Source organism: Mesoplodon bidens (assembly GCF_964165515.1).
Source record: "Mesoplodon bidens genome assembly, chromosome: 12".
Lineage (NCBI taxonomy): Eukaryota > Metazoa > Chordata > Mammalia > Artiodactyla > Ziphiidae > Mesoplodon > Mesoplodon bidens.
The window spans coordinates 44,331,189-44,356,649 of record NC_138168.1 but is presented as its reverse complement, the minus strand read 5'-3'; the positions used below and the strand labels follow the sequence as shown (position 1 = coordinate 44,356,649).

The window sequence follows — 25,461 nt, the reverse complement described above, 5'->3', positions numbered from 1 at the left end:
TGAGGGAAAATGATGAAATAATTGGAGAGAGAAGTAGGAGGGGACTGAATTGGGGTGGGGCTTGTAGGCCATATCCAGAAGCTGGGCCTTTATCAGGAGGGTTCAAAGGAGCCACAATGGATCCTAAGCAGGGCAGTGACTTCAGTCTCTGGATGTGATTTGCATTTGGAAAGATCTCCTGTATTCCTGTGTATTGGAGGGAACAACACTGCAACTTAGGCTAGTTAGAAACCCTTAATGGTCTACTGAAGAAAGATGCTGAAAGTCTGAACAATAATGATCATTTTAATGATAGTAGACATGAATTAAACAATTAAGCCCATTTCATACTTAATCTTGTTTACCCCACAGCCACCCAGTGTTGGCACTGGTGTCAACTTCTCCATTTCACAAGTAAGGTAAACAAGGTTGACAGGATAAGTAACTTGATCAAGATCACTCAGTACCCAGATCTGTTTGACTGCAGCTTTCTCTTCACGCCCTTGGACTCAGGCATTGGATGATGGTTTTGATGCTGATGCTGATGCTGATGATGACGACGATGACGGTGAATGTAAAGGCGCTTTCATTCATTCGGCACACATTAGAGATCTGAAAGTCGGCTTCAGCGTCCAGAAAGGAGAAAAGCCAAAATTGATTAAGGTGTCAGTGAGCAGCTAATAGGATATAAAACTTCCATAATTGCAGAGGACAACGCCGCTACTGCCCTCGGCCCCCCACTCACCGCAAACACCAGACCTGCCAGGACTCTGCTGGCGGCGCCTCCGGGGACCTCAGGCTCTGCTCCACCCCGCCCCGCCCCCGGGCGCCTCCGCGGGCCACGTGGTCCGGCGTCCGCGCAGGCGGGTCCCGGCGCCGGCGCTTCCGTGTTGGCTGCGGCGACGGCGGCGGCGCAGGGGCAGAAGCCGCGCGCCTCAGAGACGGCAGCGGCTGGCCGGGCGGAGCTGGGGCCCTGGGCGGGCCTGGCGTGGGTGCGCCCGCCAGGCCCTGTGTGGGCCACCCGCGGTCTGGACTCTGCCGGGCGTCCGGAGAGGTAGGTCCGCCACTGGCCATCCGTCGGTGGCGCGGCACCGCCGCCGTGTCGACCCCTCCCCAGCCGGCAGCTCCCGGGCCCGGCCCAAGAGGTCCAGGGTCGGAGGTAGGGGCCTCCCCCGCGGCCCGCTTCCAGCTCGGCGGGCTCCGGGGAATCGCGTGCCCTCAGCTCCCCGCACCGTCGGGCGCCAGCCTGGGCGGTCCGCGCCGCCTTTCCAGAGGGAGGCCGATGTGCCTTACGTTATTATTACTTCATTGCAGCTACCCCAATTCACTTCGTTTTTCTTCGCTCTTTCTATTTTTGTGTCACAGACAAAATGGCTAATAATATGTAAAATCGACGACACTGTAGTTTTCATTCTCCTATTTGTGCAACTATGGAAGGTTAGTTCAGGGAAGGACTTTAGAGATGGTTGATCCCAATTCCTTCATTTTACAGAGCAGAAAACAGACCCTGAGAGGTCACGTGGGTGTCAGAAGTTCACCCAGCTGGGTAATGGTACAGTAGGAATGAGAACCCAAAGCTAAGTTTTTAAATAGTCTTTTAAAAGTGGTAAATGATGAAATTTAGCCAACAAAGTGAAGTGACTAGTAGGTTCCTTTGGGCTAGGATTAATCTTGTTAGAGAATGCCTCCTCCTTTTTAAACATTATTTTCTTATTTCAGGTTTAATTCTTCTTGGGCTTCTAAAGAAAAATGGCAGAAACATCATCAGAGCCTTCTGGGCAGCTGGTTGTACACTCAGACACTCACAGTGACACCATCCTGGCCAGTTTCGAGGATCAGAGGAAGAAAGGCTTCCTCTGTGACATTACTTTAATCGTGGAGAATGTGCATTTCCGGGCCCACAAAGCCTTACTTGCTGCCAGTAGTGAATACTTCTCAATGATGTTTGCTGAAGAGGGAGAGATTGGCCAATCCATTTATATGCTGGAAGGCATGGTTGCCGACACGTTTAGTATCCTGCTGGAATTTATCTACACGGGTTGTCTCCAGGCCAGTGAGAAAAGTACAGAACAAATCCTGGCTACTGCCCAGTTCTTAAAAGTCTATGACCTGGTAAAGGCTTACACAGACTTTCAAAATAATCATAGCTCCCCAAAGCCACCGACTTTGAACACAGCTGGTGCTCCAGTGGTTGTTATTTCTAATAAGAAAAATGATCATCCAAAGCGGAAACGGGGAAGACCAAGAAAAGTCAACAGTCTGCAGGAGGGGAAATCAGAACTGGCTGCAGAGGAAGAAATACAGCTGAGAGTGAACAATTCAGTTCAGAATAGACAAAACTTTGTGGTTAAAGAGGGAGACGATGGTGTACTTAATGAACAGATTCCAGCAAAAGAATTGGAAGAATCTGAGCCGGCTTGTGAGCCAGGTAGAGGGGAGGAAATGCCAGCTGAAAAAGATGAGAACTGTGATCCCAAGATCCAGGATGGGCAGGACAACCAGAATCGGTGCAGCAAGCGGAGGATTCGGAGGTCCGTCAAACTGAAAGATTACAAACTTGTTGGGGATGAAGATGACCAGGGTTCAGCGAAGAGGGTCTGTGGAAGGAGGAAGCGCCCCGGTGGCCCCGAGGCCCGTTGTAAAGACTGTGGCAAAGTGTTTAAGTATAATCACTTTTTAGCAATCCACCAGAGAAGCCACACGGGTAATTACTCTTTCACAGTTTATTGGAATGTGTTTTGGACAAGTAACAATAATAACAGCTTTCATTTATTGTGCAATGTCTATGTGATGGGCATTGTAATAAAGTACACATGTTATTGCATTGAATTCTCACAACCGTCCTGTGAGACAGTTAATACTGTGCAGATGAAAAAACTAAGTCTAGAAAGCTGAAGGTAACTTGCCCAGGGCATCCATGTAGGACAGGTGGGATTTGACCCCAAGGAACCTGATTCCAGAACCTCTGTACTTATTTGAAGTTGTTGGTTCAAGGCTTGAATGCCCAGGAATCAAGCTGCAGCCAAATTTAATATGCTTTATGATTCTTAAAGATCCCTCATCTTGACCATAGCTGTGTTTTTGCCCAGATCTGTCTGGACAGCTCTCTCACTCAGCCATCTAGCTGTAAATGTCTTTTCTTTTTGGTCCCTCCAGCCCCGTGCTGGCCAGTAGCTCTTTTGTGAGTATGGAAATGTTCTATATCTATGCTGTCCATTTTGGTGGCCACTAGCCACTTGTGTATTTTGAGCACTTGACATGTGGTGAGTGTGACTAAAGAACTGAATATTTTATTTTAATTAATTTTAATAGCCACCATTCACATGGTGGCTAGGCTGACAGTGCAGCCCTAGCCAGAAATCCCTCCTTCTTTGAGCTCTCTCTTATGTACCTAACTCACTCTGCTTTGGGTCAGGCTGTAGTTATATACCTGTAATCTACCCCTCAACCTAACTGTAAGCATAAGTATAGGGTCTGGTACTTAAAACTTCTGTCATCCAGCAGCCTGCTGTCTTATGACCTGGCAGCATCCAGCAGTGTGGTTCTCAACCTGGCTGCATGTTTTAGTCTCCAAGGGAGCTTCTAAAACTACCAGGGCCTGGGTCCCAGCCCCAGAGCTTCTGATTTCATTGCCTGCAGTGTTGGTGTTTTTAAAAGCTCCCCAGAGATTTTAAGTACAGATAGACTGAGAACCCTGAATTTTGGTTTTTTGAACACAATAGACACTTGAGAAATATTTGTTGAACTGTGACAGAGGCTAGTTTAAGGAGTTAAATAGTTCTACAAGGTTCATTAAGGAAAACAGCATGTAGCATCTTCCCTTTTCCCCGTGGTTTCTGCAATTTTGCATTGAATCACTTTAGTGTGGGTCTCTTTTCTTCCATTTGAGTGGTTACCAGTAGGTCCATACAGTCTGGAAAACCACCTTTTAGTTCCAGAGAAATTTCCTGAGTTATTTCATAATTGATTCTCCTCTGTTTAGTCTGCTCTGTCTTTCTGGAACTCCTCCCATTTGGATGTTGAACCTCCTGGACTCATCCTCTAATTTTCTTATCTTTTTTTTTTTTTTTTTTTGCGGTACCCCGGCCTCTCACTGTTGTGGCCTCTCCCATTGCGGAGCACAGGCTCTGGACGCGCAGGCTCAGCGGCCATGGCTCACGGGCCCAGCCGCTCCGCGGCATGTGGGATCTTCCCGGACCGGGGCACGAACCCGTGTCCCCTGCATCGGCAGGCGGACTCTCAACCACTGCGCCACCAGGGATGCCCAATTTTCTTATCTTTTGTCTCCTATTTTCCATCACTTTCTGCTCTACTTTTTGGGAGATTTCTACTTTATCTTTCAACTTTTATTGTTTTTCTATTTCTACTCTTATTTTTTTTTTTACTTCTAGGAGCTCTTTTGTTCTCTAAATTCTTTTTTTGTTTGTTTTTAATTAGAATCCTTTGTGAGCCTGTTAATAACAACATTTACTTATTTCTTAATTTTTAATGCTTTCTTCACTCTGGGCAGTCTGTTTTCTGCAAGCTGCTTTTTCTCTTATCCGTTTTGGTATCTATTTCTACTACGAAAGGCCTTCCTTGACTGTCTGGTGACTTTTTTTTAATCATATTTAATGACATGGAAGAATGGTTTGCTAAAATCTACTGGCAACTCTGCAGATGTAGACAGGGCCTGTAGGCATCTTGCTGACACCCGGCATCACATTTTCAGCTCTTACTGCCGGCCCTTCACATTCCAGGAGAAGATGCTCACCTCCCAGCTGGGGGCTGGGGGCCTGGCTGCCAGCGTCTAGCGCAGGAGGGGGCGGAAGGCTGGGGGGAGTCCCATCCCAGATGTGAACTTTGACTTGCTTTCCCTGTGGTAGTGGCACTCCACTGTGCTAGGAGACTTCTAACCCGGAGACCCCTAGTCCAGAGATCCTTCATCTGATGTACGCTCTTCAGAGAACAGTCTCCATCTTCTGCTGGGGAGAGGGTCAGTCTCCTGGTTACATGGAGTAGGAGACTGGACCTGGGGGCCTAATTACCTTTGAAACAGACTGTCATTTATCCTCCCTCACCCCTATTTTCAGAGATAACAGGTGCCACCAATTCCTGACCTTGTGGAGGCTCTGTCTTAAATTAGGTTGTGGGGCTTCCCTGGTGGCGCAGTGGTTGAGAGTCCGCCTGCCGATGCAGGGGACACGGGTTCGTGCCCCGGTCCGGGAAGATCCCACATGTCGCGGAGCAGCTGGGCCCGTGAGCCATGGCCGCTGAGCCTGTGCGTCCGGAGCCTGTGCTCCGCAACGGGAGAGGCCACAACAGTGAGAGGCCTGCGTACCGCAAAAAAAAAAAAAAAAAATTAGGTTGTGTGTATCTCAGCACTCCTCACCGCTGGCCTAGGACTCGTCTAGCTCCATCTTGCAAACTGTTATTGCTGATGTTGTCTCTCCTGTTCACTGTCGTTTTAATTTGGGAGGGAACAGAGGATGTGCAGATTCTTGCTTACATCATGTTTCTGGGGCTCTTATTCCAGGGGAGCGACCTTTCAAATGTAATGAGTGTGGAAAAGGCTTTGCCCAGAAGCACTCCCTGCAGGTCCACACCCGGATGCATACAGGCGAGCGGCCGTACACCTGCACCGTGTGCAGCAAGGCTCTCACCACCAAGCACTCGCTGCTGGAGCACATGAGCCTGCACTCAGGTAGCGGGCTTGCGCCGGGGAGCCAGCTGCCACCAGGTTCCCATTCCTGGGGAGGGCATTACCGTGATCTAAATGGTCTTTTCTCAGCCTCGTATCATTCCCCACATGATATCATTGAAAGACAGAATTGTGCATCTGTCAGAGTGTAGTTTAGAGTTCTGCACAGCGTTGAGCCTTAAACTAGGGTTTATAAACTGGCTGCCGGGAGTGCAGTGTGCAGTCATGACTTGTTTAAGCACCAGAGTTTAGAATTATTTTACTTTGGATGCCTTTGGGGGGAACTTGAATTCTCCAGTTCTGCCCCAGTCTCCACCACTCCCTGTTGCCTTACATGCTTTTGCACATTTATGTTACAGTGGTAGACTCTGAAGGCATTTGGGTTTGTAGACAAGTCACTTGTATTATTTGTAGAAAATGGGGATCTGGGCCCACTGTGATACTTACCTTATTAGTGAGCATTCCAGTTCTTTATAGTTTTTTGCATGTTTTGTTTGGCAGGACAGAAGTCTTTTACATGTGATCAGTGTGGAAAATATTTCAGCCAGAAAAGACAACTAAAGAGCCATTACCGAGTTCATACAGGTACAATACAGTAAGAGAAAATTTGGATTGGTTGGGGGAGAAACGCAAATACAAATTGTTTCCGAAACAGTGGGTTCATTTTGTAGAAGATAAATGAGTTTTTAGGGAAATAGTTCTTAAAAAGCAATCTAAATTAGGTGTCCTTGGGTTACTCTCTGCTACCTTGTGATTTATATTAAATTTTTATATTGCAGTTTCGGTGCCACACGCAGAAACTCTGCAAAATTGGTTTGTTCAAGGCACCACTTGACTAAGAGGGCACCAGTCGATTGGTTGTTAGCGGTGCCTGGACAGAGGTGTCGCCACCCCATAGCCGTCAGTCCAGGCTTTCTGCAGCCTGGCTCCACCTAGTGTCCTTTTTTCTTTCCTGCCAACTGATAATAAATGGAGTGGGGATTGGGAGCATCATTTGAGATCGTTTGGCTACAGTGACACCAGTGCGTTGAGGGAAAAAGGAGATAACACTTAGGGAGACTGGAAGGGTCCCACCTCTGTTGGGGAAGCAGTGAGTCGAGATGCCTAGGAAACTATTAACTGTTACCAAATTTAATTTTAAAATTGTTGTGTTATTAAAGTACCATATTTAAGGTGATTATTTTTCAGGGAAGTGCTTTAACACAAATCACTGAAGAAATGCAGGGACAGCATATATGCACTGACACTTTTTTTATTGTTGCGACAAGGCCACTCGTTACCGGAATGTAACCACTGCCGCCGCAAATTCATGGATGTGTCTCAGCTAAAGAAACATCTACGGACACACACAGGTAAAAGTCCATCTCACCCTGTCTTTCTAGCGTGCTTTATGTTTTTAGGGGAGCGAGAAACGAAGTACTGGGAGTCCCCTCCTCAGACTGTGTTTTTGTACATTGTGTGGGAATTTTATAAGTAGATCACGTAAAAAGCCCAGGCAGAATGCTGTCACGCAGTCCTGTGGGGACACCACACGTCTGTAGGTTAGCAAAATGGAGCGTACTTCCTGAGCATTGTTCGTAAATGAGACCTCATCTGATACCACAAAATAGTACAAGTCTGAATCAGGTTGCGTGTTTAAATTTTACTTTACCTCAGCACTGAAGATTATCAAGATACATTTTTTAGAAAACGAAGCAGACACTAAGGCAGCCCAGGCACTGAGGAGTTTCCCACTTTCTCTCTTAGAACCAGTACTTATAACTTAAGCATCACCACCTCCAGCAAAATCAGCTTCCAGGATGACGAGGAGGCAGGATCAATTAGGGCGGGTCACCTTCTTTCATTTCAGATCAGAAAAGTAAAAATGTGGGCCTTTTAGGACTTTGGGTAAAAAGCATTTCTTAAAAAGAAACATGTCTTAAAGAGAAACCTGTTCGTTTTTCTAAGAAAAACTTCCTATTCTAGATTGATAGTTTAATGATTCTCTTAGATTGTCTACCAACATTATATATCAGATTGCTTTATGTTGCTTTGGACATTTTTTTGAAAACACAGTTTTTCTCAAAGTCATTTACTTTCTTAAATATCTCATAGGGTATGAGTTTTATGAAAATGGATCTCTATACAGTCTTTCTACAGACATCATTAATAGGTTCTGTGAAATTTAATTCATCCACTTAACACATACTTACTGAACAGTACCAGGCACTGGGTACCAGGCACTGTTGTGGGCCCTGAGGATACAGCACTGAGATGGACAGAGCCCCTGCTCTTGAGGGGCTAACATTCAAACAGGAGACAAAGAACAAGCGAGTGAGTAACCTGTCAGGTGGGGATAAGTGCTCTGAAGAACTAAACGCAGGGGCAGGAGGCAGGAGTGGGGGCTGCCCTTTGACATGGGGGCTTGTCTGGGAAGGCCTTGCTGATGAGGTGCCATCTTAGATGGAGATCTGCGTGCTGTGGGGAGTGAGTGAGCCATCGTGTTTACCCCGGAGAAGAGTGTCCTAGGCAGAGCAGACCGAGGTGCAGAGTGGTGCCGGGGCACAGCCAGGGCGGTGGGAGTAGGACAGTGTGGTGTGGGTGGACATGAGAGGCTGCTGGAGCCCATGTGACACGGGGTTCCCGGCCTGGCTGTGTGCTTCGACCCCCTGAGAAGCTTTAAAAAAGACAAAGGCTGGTCCCACCCCCAGAGATTCTGATCGAAGTGACTGGGGATGAGGCCTTGGAATTGGCAGTTTTAAAAGCTCCCCAGGTTTTTCTAGTGTGCGCTTAGGCCTGAGAACTTCTGAAGGCACAGTAAAGAGTTTGGATTTTATTCTGAATGGGATGGCTTTACTGCGAGGAGTGACATGATGTAACAGAGAATTTTAATAGGATCACAGCAGCCGCCGTGTGGGGTGACGTGTGGGGTGACGCAGGGGCGGAGGCGCCCGTAGGAGGGTGGAGAGACCCATTAGGAGGCGGTGCCGGGACAGGGGCTTGGCGCAGGGCGGCAGTGGTGGGGAGGCAGCCTGTGGCCCAGCGCCAGATGTATTCTGAAGGAATACTCCCGTGATGGGCCCGTGATTGGATATGGGGGTGAGCGGAGGGGAGGCAGAAGCAGCCGGAAGGGTGAGAACCCGGGGAAGATGGAGGGGCAAATGGAGAGTTAGACTTTAGACACATGGGCATGAGACGTCCGTTTGGCACCCAGGTGCATGAACGGAGGAGACGGCTGGGTATCTGTGCCCGAGCTCAGGGGGCACCGCGAGCAGCGGTCGAGATTCCCGTGCTTACACACAGGCCTGTAGGCAGCGTGTGGGGCTGTGAAGAGACCCCCCGCGGGAGGGCGGAGGTGGCGCAGTGCCCGGGGTGAGACGTTTCATCTTCTGCGCATAAGGTGTCAGTGAGGCTTCTGGTCTTTTCTGAGGAGAACCAGGCCTTGAACTGGGGGTGAAAGCAACACGAGTCCTCTCTCCAGGACCCCAACAAACTCTGCTCACCCGCCACCCTGAGGAGCAGAAGAGAGAAGTGGAGGATGCACTGGGTGGGAGAGGAGGCCACGGGGACTCTGTAAAGTGGTTCGTCTGACTTAGAGATAAGAGGTCAAACCCGTCAAAAGGTTGGGCTCTTGGAAGCAGAGACTGTGACCCTTCTGTCCTTAGCCTGGAGAATATGCACAATATTGGTGTTGAAAAGAGTTGGGGTGCCGCTCGCTTGCCTGCTCCCCAGGCAGAGAGGAAGGTTTGGGAGAGGCTGCCTGGCAGAGCTGGCGCTCAGCCTCCACGGACAGTGGGGACAGTGGTGAGGACAGCCGCCGGCAGGGCAGGCGGGTCCTGCCGAGAGGGCCACGCCCATTGGAAAACCAAGACTCTTCTCTTAGCTCTTTAAGTGCAAACTCTCTCTGGGTTAGATATCCTTTGCCAAGCACAAAAAAGTCAGAGATAAACAAGAGGTGCTTTCTTCCCTAGAGGGCATGTTCAGTGGTGGTGTGGGGGGGTACGGATGCAATTTGAAATGGAAGCAAGGTGACAGGCAGTGCCAGCGAGGTTGCTGCAGCTCAGTTCTTTCCCCATACCTGGAGCTGGTCAGGCTTTCAGGAACTGAGCCAAGCCATGCCAAGCAAAGGAGTGATAAACCATCCAGTGTGTTCACTTAACAAAGGGACTGCACCTCTCTGTTGTCTGCAGTACCACCTTCCTGACATCACTGTACCTGCAAACCAAGTTAGTGATCCCAAGATTGCTTGGTGAGCTGGGGGCAAGTTCAGAGAATTAGCCCAGGTCATGGAGAAGCCTGGTGCATGGCCTCTGACCGCAGTACACACAGTAGAGTCCCAGCCCTCCAGTGTCCCTGTCCCTTGCGTGGTGTTAGGTAAACACTGATCCTCCCCTGTGGGCTCCCACTTACTCCCAGGTAGATCCCCTGCCTGTGACACAGTTAATTGAGCCACAGCTTTCATTCACAGCCTCATTTTGTTGGATTGGATTTGAAGCTTCCTAAATCTCAGCCATGTTTTCAGACTGTCCATTAACGTTGCTCGTCCCCAACTTTGAGAAACCTGGGGGCCCCTCACTGTAACATACCCTTCCAGAGTCTACGTGTGATCTAGTAAGGAGCTCAGTACAGCGTGATATGAGCCCCGGTAGAGGTGTGAACATAGGGACAGAAGTGTTTCACTTTCCCTGGGAAGGTCTGGGAAAGCGTCCCAGAGGAAGGACCTGAGTCTTGAAGCCAGAGTAAGTGCTAGACAGACAGAGGAAGCTGGAAGAGGTGTTTCCAGACAGGAACAGGATGTGTGGGGTTGATGATGTGAGAGGCTGGCATCCGAGGGCCGTAGTGAGGAATTCCACGGTGAACAGCTAGAGTGAGATTGCTGACAAGGGGCAGGCCCCTGGTGAAGCGGGGGGGGGTGGTCTTTGGGCAGAGAGGAGGCATATTTTGGTTTGTGCATTTAAAAGGACTCAGGCAGCCCCAGGAGGATGGTCAGAGAGGGAAGGTCCTGGGGATGAGCCAGTTACCAGGCTCTGGGGAAGAAAGATGAAGGCCTTCAAGTCAAGAGAGTGGCCAGAAGAGATGTACTTAAGAGATTTTTAGTCTGGGAAAAAAAGAGTCACTGCATATGTGACAAAGTGTTAATAGCCCAAATATGGGAACATGAGTGCCCCAGGAGAAAACTGGGCAGGGGGACCCAAAAGGCGTATCACAGAAAAAGACATAGGAATGGCCAGTAGACGTCTGAAACGATGTTAACTGCATTAATTGTCAGAGAAAAAGAAATGTGCATTTCTTTTGGCCCATTAGATTGACAAATATTTGAGGAAATGGGCATCTTTAAGTTCTGTTGATGGGAAAGGAATTTGGGAACTTCCTGGAAAGAACTTTGGCAATGTGAATCAAAAGATAAGCTGTCCTGGGCTTCCCTGGTGGCGCAGTGGTTGAGAGTCTGCCTGCCAATGCAGGGGACACGGGTTCGTGCCCCAGTCCGGGAAGATCCCACATGCCATGGAGCGGCTGGGCCCGTGAGCCATGGCCGCTGAGCCTGCGCGTCCGGAGCCTGTGCTCTGCAATGGGAGAGGCCCCAACAGTGAGAGGCCCGCGTACTGCAAAAAAAAAAAAAAAAAAAAAAGATAAGCTGTCCAGTTGTGAAAAGATGTTTGCATAAGAATGTTCATCACACTCAGGATTGTTTATAATGTCACAGGCTTAAAAGTGACCTAAATGTCCCTCAGTGAGGGATTAGTTAGGTAAATTTTGGACAAGATACATAGTGGAACACAAAACACCCTTTTAAAATGTTTGTTTGTTTGTTTTTAACCATTTTTTTAAGATGAATTTTCCATTCGCATTTGACGTTACAGACCAGCATGCACTGGGCGATCTCATGGTGTACATAGTATATCACCTGTGTGTGTGCACAGAGACGCCTGTAAAGGTGTTCATCACAGTGTGAGGTGGCGATCTACAGGGGAATTCTGAGTGTTTTTTGTACACTTTGTGCTTTTCAGTATTATTTGAGTCTTCTACAGTGAGCGTTGTTGATTTTTGAAGAAAACGAAAGCAGCTGTTTGAGGAATTTAAATGTACAGAACTAGATTGCCAGTCGAATGTGCACTCGGAGCAGACTGGACTGTCGGGCCTGGCTGGGTCAGGGGCTGGATGCTGCTGCATTCACCAAGATGGTCACGTGGGTTTGAGCCAATGGGGTAGGAAACCCGGCCATGATACCCAACAAGCCCGCAGGAGCCGGTACCGTCTGGAGCTGGGATGGGGATTCACAGGTCGTCAGAGTGGGGCGGGATGAGTGGCATGCACAGCTGAGGAGAGGGTCTGGAAGGAAAACTTCTGAGTTCCTTAAAGATTTCTGTCAGCATCCCCCCGGGTGAAACCTATACTCGTGTCTCTGCCCTGTCCTTTGGTCGCCATGGTCTGATCCTCCTGTAACCAACTCCCTTCTGGCCCCGCGGCCACCCGGGCCCTTTCACCTCACCTTTTCCCTTTCCTCTCCGTCTGCTTCCTGCACCTCCTGGTCCAGGCCTCGGCACTGTGGCTTAGACTGTACACAGATTCCTACAGCCGCCCCTACCCACCGTCCCCACGTATATTTTCTTAGTACTTTGTCCTGTCTGTCTTCTGCTGAAAACGTCCAGAAGTTCCACGGGTCCTCTGCCTGGAATTTACGGCTCTTCGTGGCCTGGCCTCACCTTTTAGGCCCCAGGCCCGTCCGAGTGAATCCTCATCCCTCTTTGTCCTCCTTGTGGTCATTTCCGACACCCGCTGTTTGGTCATTCTGCTTATCCTAGTACCTGAATGGGGCCTCTCTGCAGTCCAGCCAGCTCCGGCCTCGTCCTCACCCATGCTGTCTGCAGTATTGTTGATAGCACGCATTTGAGTGTTCAGTCAGCTGCAGCCCTGCTGCGGTACTTGATTACCATGTGTATCTTTTTGAGGCTGTGATCCTGTCTTTTGTTTCCTTTTTGTTTCTCAGCTCCGTGCTTTGTTGAGGGTCCGCCCATCCTTGTAGAGCTGAGGCAAAGGAAAAAGGAATGTGTCGGTGAACCGGAGGCAGTGGAGCCGTGTAACCGTTACCAGAACAAGTTAGGATCCAGAGGAGTAGGAAGACTTTCCCCAGATTCACATGGGCTAGGAAAATTCGCCTTCTTACTGTGCTCGAGGATGTTTCTGGAAAGAGTTTCCAGTATTGAAAACGTTTGCCAACAGAATTCCTGAGGTGTTGCAGCCCCAGATGGAATTGAATGATAACGTGAACGTAGTTGTAATGTGCTTCGCACACAGAACTTTACAGTGACGGGCGGACAGAGCAGGTACTCAGTCTTGGAACTGGGAGAGGGAGAAAAACCGAGATCAGAATAGAACGCAGCTCTGGTTGGAAAGCTGTGGAGAGAATGGCAGTGGCCTGGTTTTAATCTCTGGAGTGGGAAGAGTTACTGCTGCAAAGACACAGACTCGCCCAAATTGTCACAAGTGTCCTCTGCCTAGATTGAACCTGGGGAAACATCTCACCTGAATTTTCTAGTAGATGCTGTGAAAGGGAAGCTACCTGACCATCCCCCACTTCACTCATCCCTTGTTGTTATATAGTTAAGTGGGATTTTGCTTTTTTCTTTTTCTTCTTTTTTTTTTCTTTTTTCAAATTCATAGTTCCCTTGCCTGCATTAGGATCACTTAGTTGCATTTCTGGAGGGCATGGCAGTCTGTCATTGTATATGCAGTGTGTAAAACTAGCGCTAAATAAATGCTGTTGAAGCCTTATTAAAATTGTCAGGGGCTTCCCTGGTGGCTCAGTGGTTAAGAATCCACCTGCCAGTGCAGGGGACACGGGTTCGATCCCTGGTCCGGGAAGATCCCACATGCCATGGAGCAACTAAGCTCGTTCGCCGCAACTACTGACGCCATGCGCCTAGAGCCCGTGTTCCACAAGAGAAGCCACCGCAACGAGAGGTCCGCACACCGCAATGAAAAGTAGGCCCCTCTCGCCGCAACTAAAAAAAGCCTGTGTGCAATAATGAAGACCCAACGCGGCCATAAATAAATAAATAGATAGATAAATTTATTTCTTAAAAGAAATAAATTGCCAGACCCCACTAGGGGTCTGGAGCAGTCACGACATCTTATGTGGGCCTTAGTTCCCACTCTGTGAAATTCATTTACTCAACAGGGATTTCTGGAACAGTGTGCGAGGCCCAGTTCTAGGCACTGGGGTCCTAGCAGTAGGCAGACTCACAAATCCTCCTACATAAGCCTGGGAGAGAGAGATATAATAAATAACATCCGGTATAGAAGGTGGCGATAGCATTGTGGGAAAACTGACTTGGGAAGTGGACCAAGACATGCTGGGGCAGTGCTTTGGGTGGTGATAAAGCCTCACTGGTAATGTGACACTTGAGCAGAGACTTGAAGGCAGTGTGGAGAGTGAACCACACTGGGACACCCTGGGGGAGACATGCCAGGGAGAGGGGATGATGAGTGCGAGGGCCCTGAGCGTGGCTTGCTTGGGGTGTGGTGTTCAGGGCCTCTCCAGAGGCTGTGTGGTGAGCGGGGGAGAGTGCCCGGTGAGGTCAGGCAGGTTTGGGGCGAGGAGTGGCAGTGGGTGGACAGATCTGTCAGAGCTGTGGTTCCTTGTAGGCCCAGGGCTTTGGCTTTTACCTCTGGATGGGATGGGGAGCCGTTAGCGCACTTGCAGCAGAGCGTGATAGGATCTGACTGTGTAAAGGGTCACTCCAGTTGCCTCATTCATCGTGGACTACAGGGAAGCAGAGCGGAAGCGGGCAGACTCACAAGGAGGCTCTGCTGCAGGGCGGTGATGGCGGCCTGAGCCAGGGGTGGCAGCGGAGGTGGTGAGCCGTGGTCAGGTTCTGGATGCACTGGGAAGGTAGATATACATGTGAATAATCCGTAAGTCACCCTGGTACTCAGGGGCCCTTGGGAAGGTCAAGCAGTAAAGTGTGGGAGTGTAAGTTACCTAAGGGTGGACTGTACAGGAGTGAAGGTGTGTCCTTCGTAGAATCACTTACCCCCTTGTTCCAGTGTTTAAGTGTTTGAGGGAAAGAACCGTACCCACTTTCTCTGTATCCTCCTGGCACCTAGGACACAGTGCTCAGGTACGTAGTAGGTGCTCGCTAAGTGCTTCATTCATTCACTCATGCTTATTGAGGGCTCCAGTGGTATTGCCTTTGTTCTTTTTTATATTGTGAAACTATGGGGTGGTTTTTGCTTTTCGTTTTATTTTGGATGTATATTTCTGAACACTTTCCCCCTTTTTAGGTGAGAAGCCATTTACTTGTGAAATCTGTGGCAAATCTTTCACAGCAAAGAGTTCTCTTCAGACCCACATCAGGATCCATCGGTAAAGTTTTGCGGATCCTTTTCTCACATGGAGTCCTCATCCAACCCTGGCGTTCAGTAGGGTGACATACATTCCCTATATAGTCCTTTTCCCCAAATTATTACTCTAGTAGAATTTCCTGGGCAGTTTATTATTTTGTTTTATCTTTTCAATAAAGAAATTCCTCACTTAGGCCAACAGGAAAACTGATTCTGGCCAGCAAAAGTTATTGATGTCATTTCTTAAATTTTGATTTATCTTCAGTCAAAACTAAATATTTAATATTTTCTGAATAAATGATTTGTTCACACAACTTACTTCCGGATTTGATTTAGTAGTTCTTCTAACACAAATAATTAGGGGCGACTCAAATTTTTAATATTGAAATCAATCATATATATTTATTTGGCTTCTAGAATCTAAAAATTGGCTGTGAGAACTAAAAACAAAAAAGAACTTGGTGTGTAATTTATTACTATTTACCTTCTTATCTGAAATATACACTGTGGAATCATCAGATTTTATCATATCTGACCCAGCGTCACAGCCCCATCTACCACCTGTCCTCAAACACCCCTCCCTGCCATTCTTTATTTTTTTTCCTTAAGATTAGAAACTGAAGCCCATGGCAGGCGTGACCTGCTTCAAGTACTTAAGTTAGTAAGAGAACCCATGACTTATGCTTCCCAGTCAGGTTGATTTTCCTCTCTTCTTGACTGCTTCTCCCTAAATGATCAGGAAGTGATAAATAGATCTTCCTGTTTTTAAAATGAAATGTATACTTTCTCGTAGAGGAGAAAAGCCATATTCCTGTACTGTGTGTGGCAAATCCTTCTCTGACTCGAGTGCCAAGAGGAGACACTGCATTCTGCACACGGGCAAAAAGCCTTTCTCCTGCCCTGAGTGTAACTTACAGTTTGCTCGCTTAGACAACTTGAAGGCTCACTTAAAAATTCATAGCAAAGAGAAACATGCATCCGATGCCAGCAGCATTTCCAGCAATAATAATGCTGAAGAGGTCAGGAATATTCTTCAGCTGCAGCCCTATCAACTCTCTACCTCTGGAGAGCAGGAAATTCAGCTTCTTGTAACTGATTCTGTACATAACATCAATTTCATGCCTGGTCCTAGCCAAGGAATCAGCATCGTCACTGCAGAGAGTTCCCAGAACATGACGGCAGACCAGGCTGCTAACCTCACCCTGCTCACGCAGCAGCCAGAGCAACTGCAGAACTTAATTCTTTCAGCTCAACAGGAGCAAACAGAACACATTCAAAGCCTCAACATGATTGAAAGCCAGATGGAACCCTCACAGACCGAGCCAGTGCACGTCATCACACTCTCCAAGGAAACTCTGGAACATCTTCACGCCCATCAAGAGCAAACAGGGGAGCTCCATTTAGCAAGCGCTTCAGATCCGGCTCAGCACCTACAGCTGACACAGGAGCCTGCTCCGCCACCACCCGCCCACCAGGTGCCCCAGTCCACGCCGCCCAGCCAGGAGCAGAGCTGACCCGAACACGCGCCTGACTGCTCCGTCGGTCTCTCCTCCATCAGCCCGCTGTGACTGGATCGCATGCTTGACGTCAGGCTTTCTGCAGCGCTCACTTACAGATTCTTACAGAGATGTGGTGGCTCACTGAGCCAGCCGATAGCGTCCATCCAAGAGGCAAGATGTGTATATCGTGTCTTATATCTAATACTGATTTGGATTTAGCCTTTCAGTATTGATGAATGGTTTTCATTTTCATTTACTACATCTCTTAAAGACCTGTGTAACTTTTCTTTGGGGGCATTGCATTAAACTTTTCTGTGAGTATTAAATGTTCACAGCCATAGTTATGGTCTTGCTGACTTTTCCAGTTATATGTTTTATTTTTTAGAACAAAGAAAATCATATGTTACATTGGGTACAATGGTTCGTTGTCCCTCCCCCCTTAGTCAACACAATTGCCACTACAAGACAAGTTGGGGCCGAGTATGACAGATTACAACTTTGGGGACTCTGTCCTTTTAATAACTTCCAATCCCCTAAGACAGTAATTTCTCAAGATTTAATCTCTGTGTGGTACAGTGGGCTCATCATATCGTGTTTAAGATAGAGTCAAAGACATATGACCTAAATGTCTAAAATAAACTCAACATTCACAAAACAAGAAAGCCAAAAGAATAGGATTATTTTTTTAAATTCTAAACTAGACTTTTCTGAGAAACATAGATTTACATGTTTTTTTGTTTTTTTTTTTGCGGTACGCGGGCCTCTCACTGCTGTGGCCTCTCCCGTTGTGGAGCACAGGCTCCGGACGCGCAGGCTCAGCGGCCATGGCTCACGGGCCCAGCTGCCCCGCGGCATGTGGGATCTTCCCGGACCTAGGCACGAACCCATGTCCCCTGTATCGGCAGGCGGACTCTCAACCACTGCGCCACCAGGGCAGCCCGATTTACATATTTTTAAAAGCAGGTTGTTAAAAATTTAATTTAAAAGTCTAATTAAAGTATGAAATTGGATCAAGATATTCACCCCAAATAAATTCTGAATTTTTGTCAGCTTTGATATTTGATCTCCATGGTGAAGTTAAAGCTTTCTTAATTATCCTGGAATATAAAATTCAGTGTAATTTTTGTTAAGTATACTCTACTGGATTCTAATTGATCTCTGAAAATGTTGATCTATGTATTGTGTCTGATAACTTTTTAGATAGGAACTTATAATCTATTTTTATTGCAAAGTAGGTTAAATCTCACAAAATAGACACATAATTTTTAAAAGTAAATTCTCCTAATCTTAAAAATAATTTTGGGCCTCAGAGACTTAGTAGCCAGCGTGTGTCTGTAGTTGTGTGATTTTAAATAATCGTCAGAAGATTAAATTATGTTTGGGTTAAGTTTTTTCCAGCTCAGCCTATTTTATTGAATACGCTGACCACTTTCTCTCAAGTAAACTGGTAGAAGATTTTTGAGAAAAGGTGGGCACTAGTGTATGTTAATTAACATAATGCTGGTGGAGAGTAGGGGTAATCGCCCCTAAAATTAACAGGATCTTCAAGTCAGTCACTCTTTGTTTTAGAGATCTTTGATTTCCACCTGAGTCAAATAAGTGTTGGGAGGTTAAAGTAATATAGAATTGTTAAGGTTTGAGAGAAGATGAAAGCAGTCTTCTAACATATCTAGCAAAGTATATTTTATTGTATATAATACAGAAATTCATAAATGATTTATCTTATATGTGTCAACCAAGGTATGTTAAGTTAGGCCTGACTAGAGAGATAATTTTTACAAGTACACTTATGCCCTAAATATTATTTCAGGTTCTTGACTTTAGTCATTTAAACTCTTTACCTTAACCTTATTGTTAAAGTGCAGTGTTTTTACCAGCTTTTCAAAGCCTACTGGCCCACATTTTCTCCAGGAGATATATAGTATTAAAGCAGATAAATGCTTAACTACTCACTCTGGGTAGCCGGATAATTATTCAGGAAGTATGGTCATATGACTATTTACAAGTCAAGTTTAACTAGCGTTATGACAGTCTGCCTCTGCGCTTAGATAAATGTAATGTGAGCCACGTGTGTAATTTAAAATTTTCTAGTAGCCATGTTAAAAACATAAAAAGAAAGCAATGAGGTTAATTTTAATAAAATCGCTTATTTAATCCAAATATTTGCCAAATATGTGCCAAATATTTCAGCATGTAAATATTCAATATTAAAATATAATATTTGACATTCATTTTTTCATACTACGTCTTCAAAATCTGGTGTGTATTTTACATTTACTGCACACTCAGTTTGGATGCTAATGTTCATGGGACACACTTGATCTGTTTTTAGGATTTATACAATTTACAGTTGAAAACCTAGATTCACATATTCAAGTAGTTTCAGACATAATTTTTTCCCCAATAACTGAAACAAGTATCAGTTTTTAAATTTATATTAGAATTAATTAAAAATAAAACCTAGTTCCTCAGTCACACTAGCCACATTGTGAGCACTTGGTAGCCACAGGTGGCTAGTGGCTCCTGTGGCACAGGCCTACCCATCTCTAGCGTGAGAGCCAGTCTCAGCCATAAAAATCTCTTCTGGAAGAGTTCTGGGTTATCTGACCAAGCCGTCAAAGGGAAGTGAGAAAAGGATAGCTTTATAAATCAAGCCTCTCTTCTGTGTTCCAAATACACATTCTGTCCCTTTGAAGGAAATCCTCAATTTTACGGTTTCATTGGTTTTTTTGTTTGTTTGTTTTGGCCACGCCGTGCTGCATGTGGTATCTTAGTTCCCCGATGAGGGATCAAACCTGTGCCCCCTGCATTGGGAGTATGGAGTCTTAACCGCCAGGGTGGCATCCTCAATTTTAAAGTTCAGTGACTGCACCCAAAGGAAACATGTACATAAAAATGTTTCTATTGTGTCTGAGAAATTGCTGGCTAATTGTTTTACAACCTATTTTGTACTAAGCTTGCACAATTTAAATACTTGTTTTAACAAGTGCAGAAATACAAATTGTACTTCATGGGGATTAGTAGAATATTATGCTTTCAGACTGCTGAAACGACCTTGTCACTTTTGCAGGTGAATCTCTGGTTTTCTGTCAGTAGAGGGCTAGCCTTGGGAAGACTTGAGCCCTTGCCGTCAAAATGAGCTGTTGTTCTTGTGCTTGGCCCTGTGTTTCTTGAAACTCCTCTTTCTACCTCTCCTCTGTATTTTTCTGCATTTGGTTCTTGTGTTGTACATGTGAGCAACCGGTTAAATGATGCTGAGGAATATGAGAGTCTCATTATAGATGCTTACACCTAGGTTTTCATAAATTGGAATAATAACAATATCTGGCACATATTGAGTCTTTACTATAGGCCAGGAGGAAAGCCAGGTGTGTTAGGTCTGTATCTTAGGGCTTCTGAAACCTTTTCCATATCATGGTGCACAAAAAAGACTTATACAGTACCCTTCAGTTAGAGGACTCCAAGCACCTCTGGCCATGACTGGCATATTAGTTTGCTAGGTAGGGCTGCTATAATAAATACGACAGACTGGGTGGCCTAAACGACAGAGATTTATTTTCTCACAATTCCGGAGGCTGAAAGTCAGATCAAGGTGTTGGCAGAATTGGTTTCTTCTGAGGCCTCCCATCCATCTTTTCCTCCCTGTGTCTTCACATGGGCTTCCTCTGTGTTTGTCCTAATTTCCTTATAAGGACACCACTCATGCTGGATTAGGGCTCACCCCGGTGACCGCATTTTAACTTAGTTACCTCTTTAAAGGCACTACCTCCAAACAGTCATATTCTGAGGTACTGGGGGTTAGGACATCAACATGAATTTGGTAGGGGGGGACACAGTTCAGCCAGTAACAACGGCAGCTGGAGTGAGGCGGGAAGCAGTCTGGGACACACCTGTAACCCATTTGCAGCACAATCTTATTTTACTTAATTCTCATGACATTCCTATGAGGTAATATTATTATGCCTATTTTATGGATGAGAACACTGAGGCCCCAACAGATGAAGTCCATTGCCTGAGGTCACACAGTAAGTGGCAGAGCCTGAACTGGGGCACAGGGTTGGCTGCTTCCACCAGATGGGATTAATACCATCAGCCTTTTGAAACTTTAAGCTGGATTTCTCTTTACATATGATCTGCTTTATGTAATAGAACCTTTTTGACTAAAATTGAGGGTCTGTGTCTGAAATTTTAGCATACAATCATAAACTTTTTACATAGAACAATAATAGTAAAAGTTACAATCTTTCTACAGAAATGCAGTAACTACCATATGCAGTAACATACCATACTCAGGTCAGTATTTTACTACTATTCATTTAAAGCTTAATTGAAATTTACCAATTGGCTGAAAGTTACTACTAAAGCAAAAATGCTTTAACTAACCTGAACTTCTGTTTGAACTTTTTTTAAACTTCTGATTGAGGATATTTTATATTTGGGGCAGATTTACTTTATTTTTGTTACCCTTACAAGTACTCAGGTAAAATTTCATCCTCAGTTTCCAAAGTAAAATAAGCCTAAACTCTCAAGAATTGAAAGAAAATGCTTTGTCTTGTTTTTGTAAAGAGCAGGTTTGGAGGAATTACCTCTAAAAAAAAAAAATCCCCCTTGCCTTTTGTAAACAGCAGGTATAAAGGAATGACCTCTAAAAGAAGCCGGAATGTCACTGCAATGGTTTATCTTGCTTTCAAATTCTTTACACATAATTAAGCAACGAACACTTAAGTTGACGGGACTCTATGTACATATCACCATTCTCACTGGAAATGTACCAGAGTAGGAAAGCTTTTAGGTAACAAGTTTAGGTAACATTAGCAAGAGATGTTAGCTTTTTTCTTTTTTAATGTAAGTGAAAAATACTACTGTATCCTTTTCTACTACTATGTAGAAAGGGAAAAATTTGAGCAGAGCTCAGGGAACTTCCCCGGTCTTAGAGCATAGATTTATTATTTATTTTGAATTAATATCCATAATATTAGATTTAAAATATGGATTTGAACATTTTCCAAAAGAATAGTTTGGCTCTTGGTTTTAGTTCATTTGTATTTTATCCTTGTTAGATGAAAAGTTAAACTGAAGCTTCGTTAGGCTAAATTAGGGTTGTAAACAAGAATGTTTACATTTTAAAAATCTACCTCATAGATAATTCTAGTATGATTAAGTGGCTTCTGGACAGATTTTCCTATAATCTTAATGTTTGAAGTATGAAAGTACTCTCATAACAAAAATATGGGAAAGTAAACAGATCTTGAACGTATTTGTATTTTTAATCTTTGTCCCTTGTGTTATCTCGGAGTCTATGAAATCATCACACTTTGACTTCTGGGGAAGGTATTTGAATAAAAAGGGGCATATAGAGGAAAGAGAAACTGAAATTTTCAGTTCTCTCACTCTTATTAGCCAAGAGAGAAGGCTGGGAGTCATTCTTGATGGGCCTCTCCTCACCCCACTCCCAGTCCATCATCAAGTTATGTCAGTTTCATCTCAAACTATAGTTTGAGTCCATCCACTTCTCAGTCCCAACTGCTACACCATCACCATATCCTCTTGCCTGGACTCCTGCCAAGGCCTGCCTTTCTTCCCCTCCCCCACCCCTTTCTCTGCTGGAAATGGTGATCTATCTGGGCTTACCATTGTGCCCTTAGCATCAAGCAGAGTGCCTTGCTAAGTGTGTGGATATCATGTTATTAATGCAAATACGATCGTTATCTCTGCTTATAATCCTGCAGTTTCCCACTGCACTCAGAATAAAATCCCTAACCCATCTTCCTCTTGGGTCCCTTCCCCATTCTCACTTCCAGCCACACTGTCTTCCTGGCTGTTCTCCAAACATACCCAGCAACTTCCTGCCTTAGGCTTTAAGGCAGGCAGTTTCTCAGGCTTGAAAGGTTTCTGCCCCCTACTCTCTGTCTCACTAACGTCTGCACGTCTGTCAGAATTCAGTTCAAGTGTCGCTTCCTCTAATACTCCCTGACCCTCTGATTTCAATCAAGCCACACTTTCATATCCGTCCACAGCACTCTACACTTTGGTCTCAGCTGATAATTATTTTTACATTAGGAGCTGTGTCTGCCTCGTTACACTGCAGCCATGGCTCCTGACCCAGGACCATGGCTGTGGTGTTTGAACACGCTGACCTACAGGTGTAAAGTGGGTGGCTTAGAACCATCACCTGCAGTGCTAGGGATCTAGTTTCCGACTCCAGGCTCAGGAGATGAAAGGAGGTGAAGTAAGGATGGCATTGCAAGAAGACAGAACATGATGTGGATTAGAGGAAAGGGATCCTGTTCTAATGGCTCAGGGTTTTGACCTAGGCCACTGCTGGAGTGATTATTTGCAAAAACATTAGAATGTGATTCTTTTTTTTTTTAAAGAAGATGGGGGTAGGAGTTTTATTAATTAATTAATTTATTTTTGCTGTGTTGGGTCTTTGTTTCTGTGCGAGGGCTTTCTCTAGTTGGGGCAAACGGAGGCCACTCTTCCATCGCGGTGCGCGGGCCTCTCACTATCGCGGCTTCTCCTGTTGCAGAGCACAGGCTCCAGACGCGCAAGCTCAGTAGTTGTAGCTCACGGGCCTAGTTGCTCTGTGGCATGTGGGATCCTCCCAGACCAAGGCTCGAACCCGTGTCCCCTGCATTAGCAGGCAGACTCCCAACCACTGCGCCACCAGGAAAGCCCTAGAATGTGATTCTTTTAAAACTAACTTTTTGTGGAATTCCCTGGCAGTCCAGTGGTTAGGACTCGGCACTTCCACTGCCAAGGCCCCGGGTTCGATCCCTGGTCAAGGAACTAAGATCCCACAAGCTGTGCCACATGACCAAAAAACCACAAACTGACTTTGCATGTATCAACCACTTATTTGACCCAATATGAATTAGCCAGTGTGTTTGTGCCAGTATTTTTAGTTTCATATACACATATAATGTGGATCATGACTCAAGATTCTAATTAAGAATAGAAACACTTGTAGATAAATAATAATTCTTTTAGTTTTATCAGAGGTCTTTTTTTTTGAAGAAAATCTAAATAGAACTTGTTTTGGGCCTTCTGGACTATACATCTCTTAGTCACCAACATTGAATAATAGGATTTTAGAATCAAAATGGGTTGATGAGGTTGAGTAATTAAACTGCCTCCATTTAGATTTAAGACTGAAGCATGGTGGTTGGTGACTTTTCAAGGTTATGTAAGTTTGTATGAAGCAAAGCTGGCATCTGGCCAGATCTTCTAGATTACAAACCAATATATTCCCCATTGATCTTTGCTCCACTGTGTATCTTTAATTAACATAAAGTGAAACTCCCAAGTCAGCTGTTTTTTAAACATTGATGAAGTCATTATTCTGTGATCTTTTTTAAAGACAAATTTTACCATCTGCCATTCAGAGAGCCACATAACCCTGTTTGGCTGAGACCACAAGTCATTGAGTCAAGGGCCCCTGCTGGGCCTCAGCTAATCCACTAAATCAGAGCAGCTGCTTATTTACCATCAGCTCATGAAAGGGAAATAGAGTGATTCTAAAAGCCTGGTAACCCATTCAGACTGGACTTTAGAACCCTTCTTACACTATGTATTTAAATATGGGTGTGTCCGATATTTGGCAAATTGATTTCAAGCCAAATAACTAGTCATACTCAACTAGTCATACTCAAGAGCTAGAACGGGTCCAACTGGGAGGCTGTCCTAGTTTCCTGAGCCTGACCTGGCTGAATTCAGGCCTCTTCTGGCAGAGAGCAGGCATTTCCCCTTCCCTGCCTGCTTCTTAGCTCAAGCTGGGAGCAGTATAAGTATACAGATCTTGCTTGTTCTCAGAGGGTTTCCAGACGAAATGCAAAGTGAGAATAAAGAGAAGGGGAGAGCCATAGGGTAACCAGTTCTTTTCTGTCCCTGGATCTTAAGGGGAGGACCCTCCCATTCATTCCTCTGTTTTGTTAGTGTTTATTGTGTCACTTCCTCTAAACAAGAAACAGCCTCTCACGATGCCAGCCTTTCGTTTGTCACGTTGGATCAACACTGGTGTAGTGGAGTCCAGATAGGCCTGGGGTCCATACCAGCTCTGCCACTTGCTGTGTAACTTTGTTGCGGGTCACAGAACCTCTGGGACCCTCGGTTTCCTTTTCAGTAAAGCGGGACTCATGTGACCACTGAGATTAAGGTAATATTCGTGGTAGATGCTTAACAAATGAGATTGATGTTTTATTAATATTAACTAGTTGAATGACCTTGGAAGAGTACCTTCACATTCAGCTGTTTCCTTATGGGGAATATGAGGAAGTTGATCCCAAAGGTCTCTCAAGGCCTTTTCAGCACTGACAGCTCTGTGGGTCCTTTCTCCAAGGCATTCTTGAATATTGGGGAACTAGCCTCTCACCCAAACACCCCTCTCATTTCCTCCTGTCTAGTACCCTCACGCCCAAGACCCTCTTGCCCGCTCACTCATGCTGCTGTGGAAGCTGCAGATTGCCGAGTTTCCAGGGCTCTAAATCCGTGCCAGTTGCCCTCAGCCCGGGTCTAGAGGCAGACTGGTTGCAGGGGAGGCGGACCCCGAGCTTGGATCCATCGTGGGGCCGTGGATCTCCTGGTAGGAGAGATGAGGAGGACGCAGATGCTACCTATGGATCCAACAGCTTCTGCAAACTTCTTGCCCAATCCGAGCGCCCTCTCCGTCCAGTTCTCGGGGGGCGGCCGCGCAGTACGTACTGCGCAAGGGCGGGTAGCCTCGCCCTCCCGGGAAGCGCTAGCTTTCAGGCGCAGGCTCTGAGATGGAGCCAGAAGCCGCGGGTGCGCAGTAGCGCTCCAGATGCCTCCGACCCGCTTCTCATTGGCCCCCACCAGGCGGGGCCCGGGTCTCCGGCCCTCAAGCGGAAAGCGGCGACTGCGGCGCCACGCCCTCGGGCACCACCCTGCAGCCATGGGCGGGCCCCTGGCTGCCCCCAGCCGGGAAACGCCGGGTAATGAGATGCTAATGAGGCGTGAATA

General features: G+C 46.0%; 1 protein-coding gene across 5 annotated transcripts; it reads left to right on the top strand.

Moving 5' to 3' along the window:
* The first annotated feature begins 899 nt into the window (after window positions 1–899).
* Window positions 900–25,286, top strand: ZBTB24 (zinc finger and BTB domain containing 24). Of its 5 annotated transcripts, none has more exons than XM_081250913.1 (7): window positions 900–1,033; window positions 1,699–2,683; window positions 5,495–5,662; window positions 6,161–6,244; window positions 6,928–7,011; window positions 14,924–15,005; window positions 15,777–16,812. In XM_081250913.1, the coding sequence occupies exons 2-7, from the start codon at window positions 1,729–1,731 to the stop codon at window positions 16,495–16,497; spliced, it is 2,094 nt and encodes a 697-aa protein (XP_081107039.1). In that variant the 5' UTR covers window positions 900–1,033; window positions 1,699–1,728; the 3' UTR covers window positions 16,498–16,812. The 5 variants fall into 5 exon arrangements, with proteins under 5 accessions (XP_081107039.1, XP_081107043.1, XP_081107041.1 ...); XM_081250914.1 differs by having other exon boundaries at window positions 1,027–1,138; XM_081250917.1 differs by lacking the exons at window positions 14,924–15,005; window positions 15,777–16,812 and adding an exon at window positions 24,885–25,286.
* The last annotated feature ends 175 nt before the right edge of the window (window positions 25,287–25,461 follow it).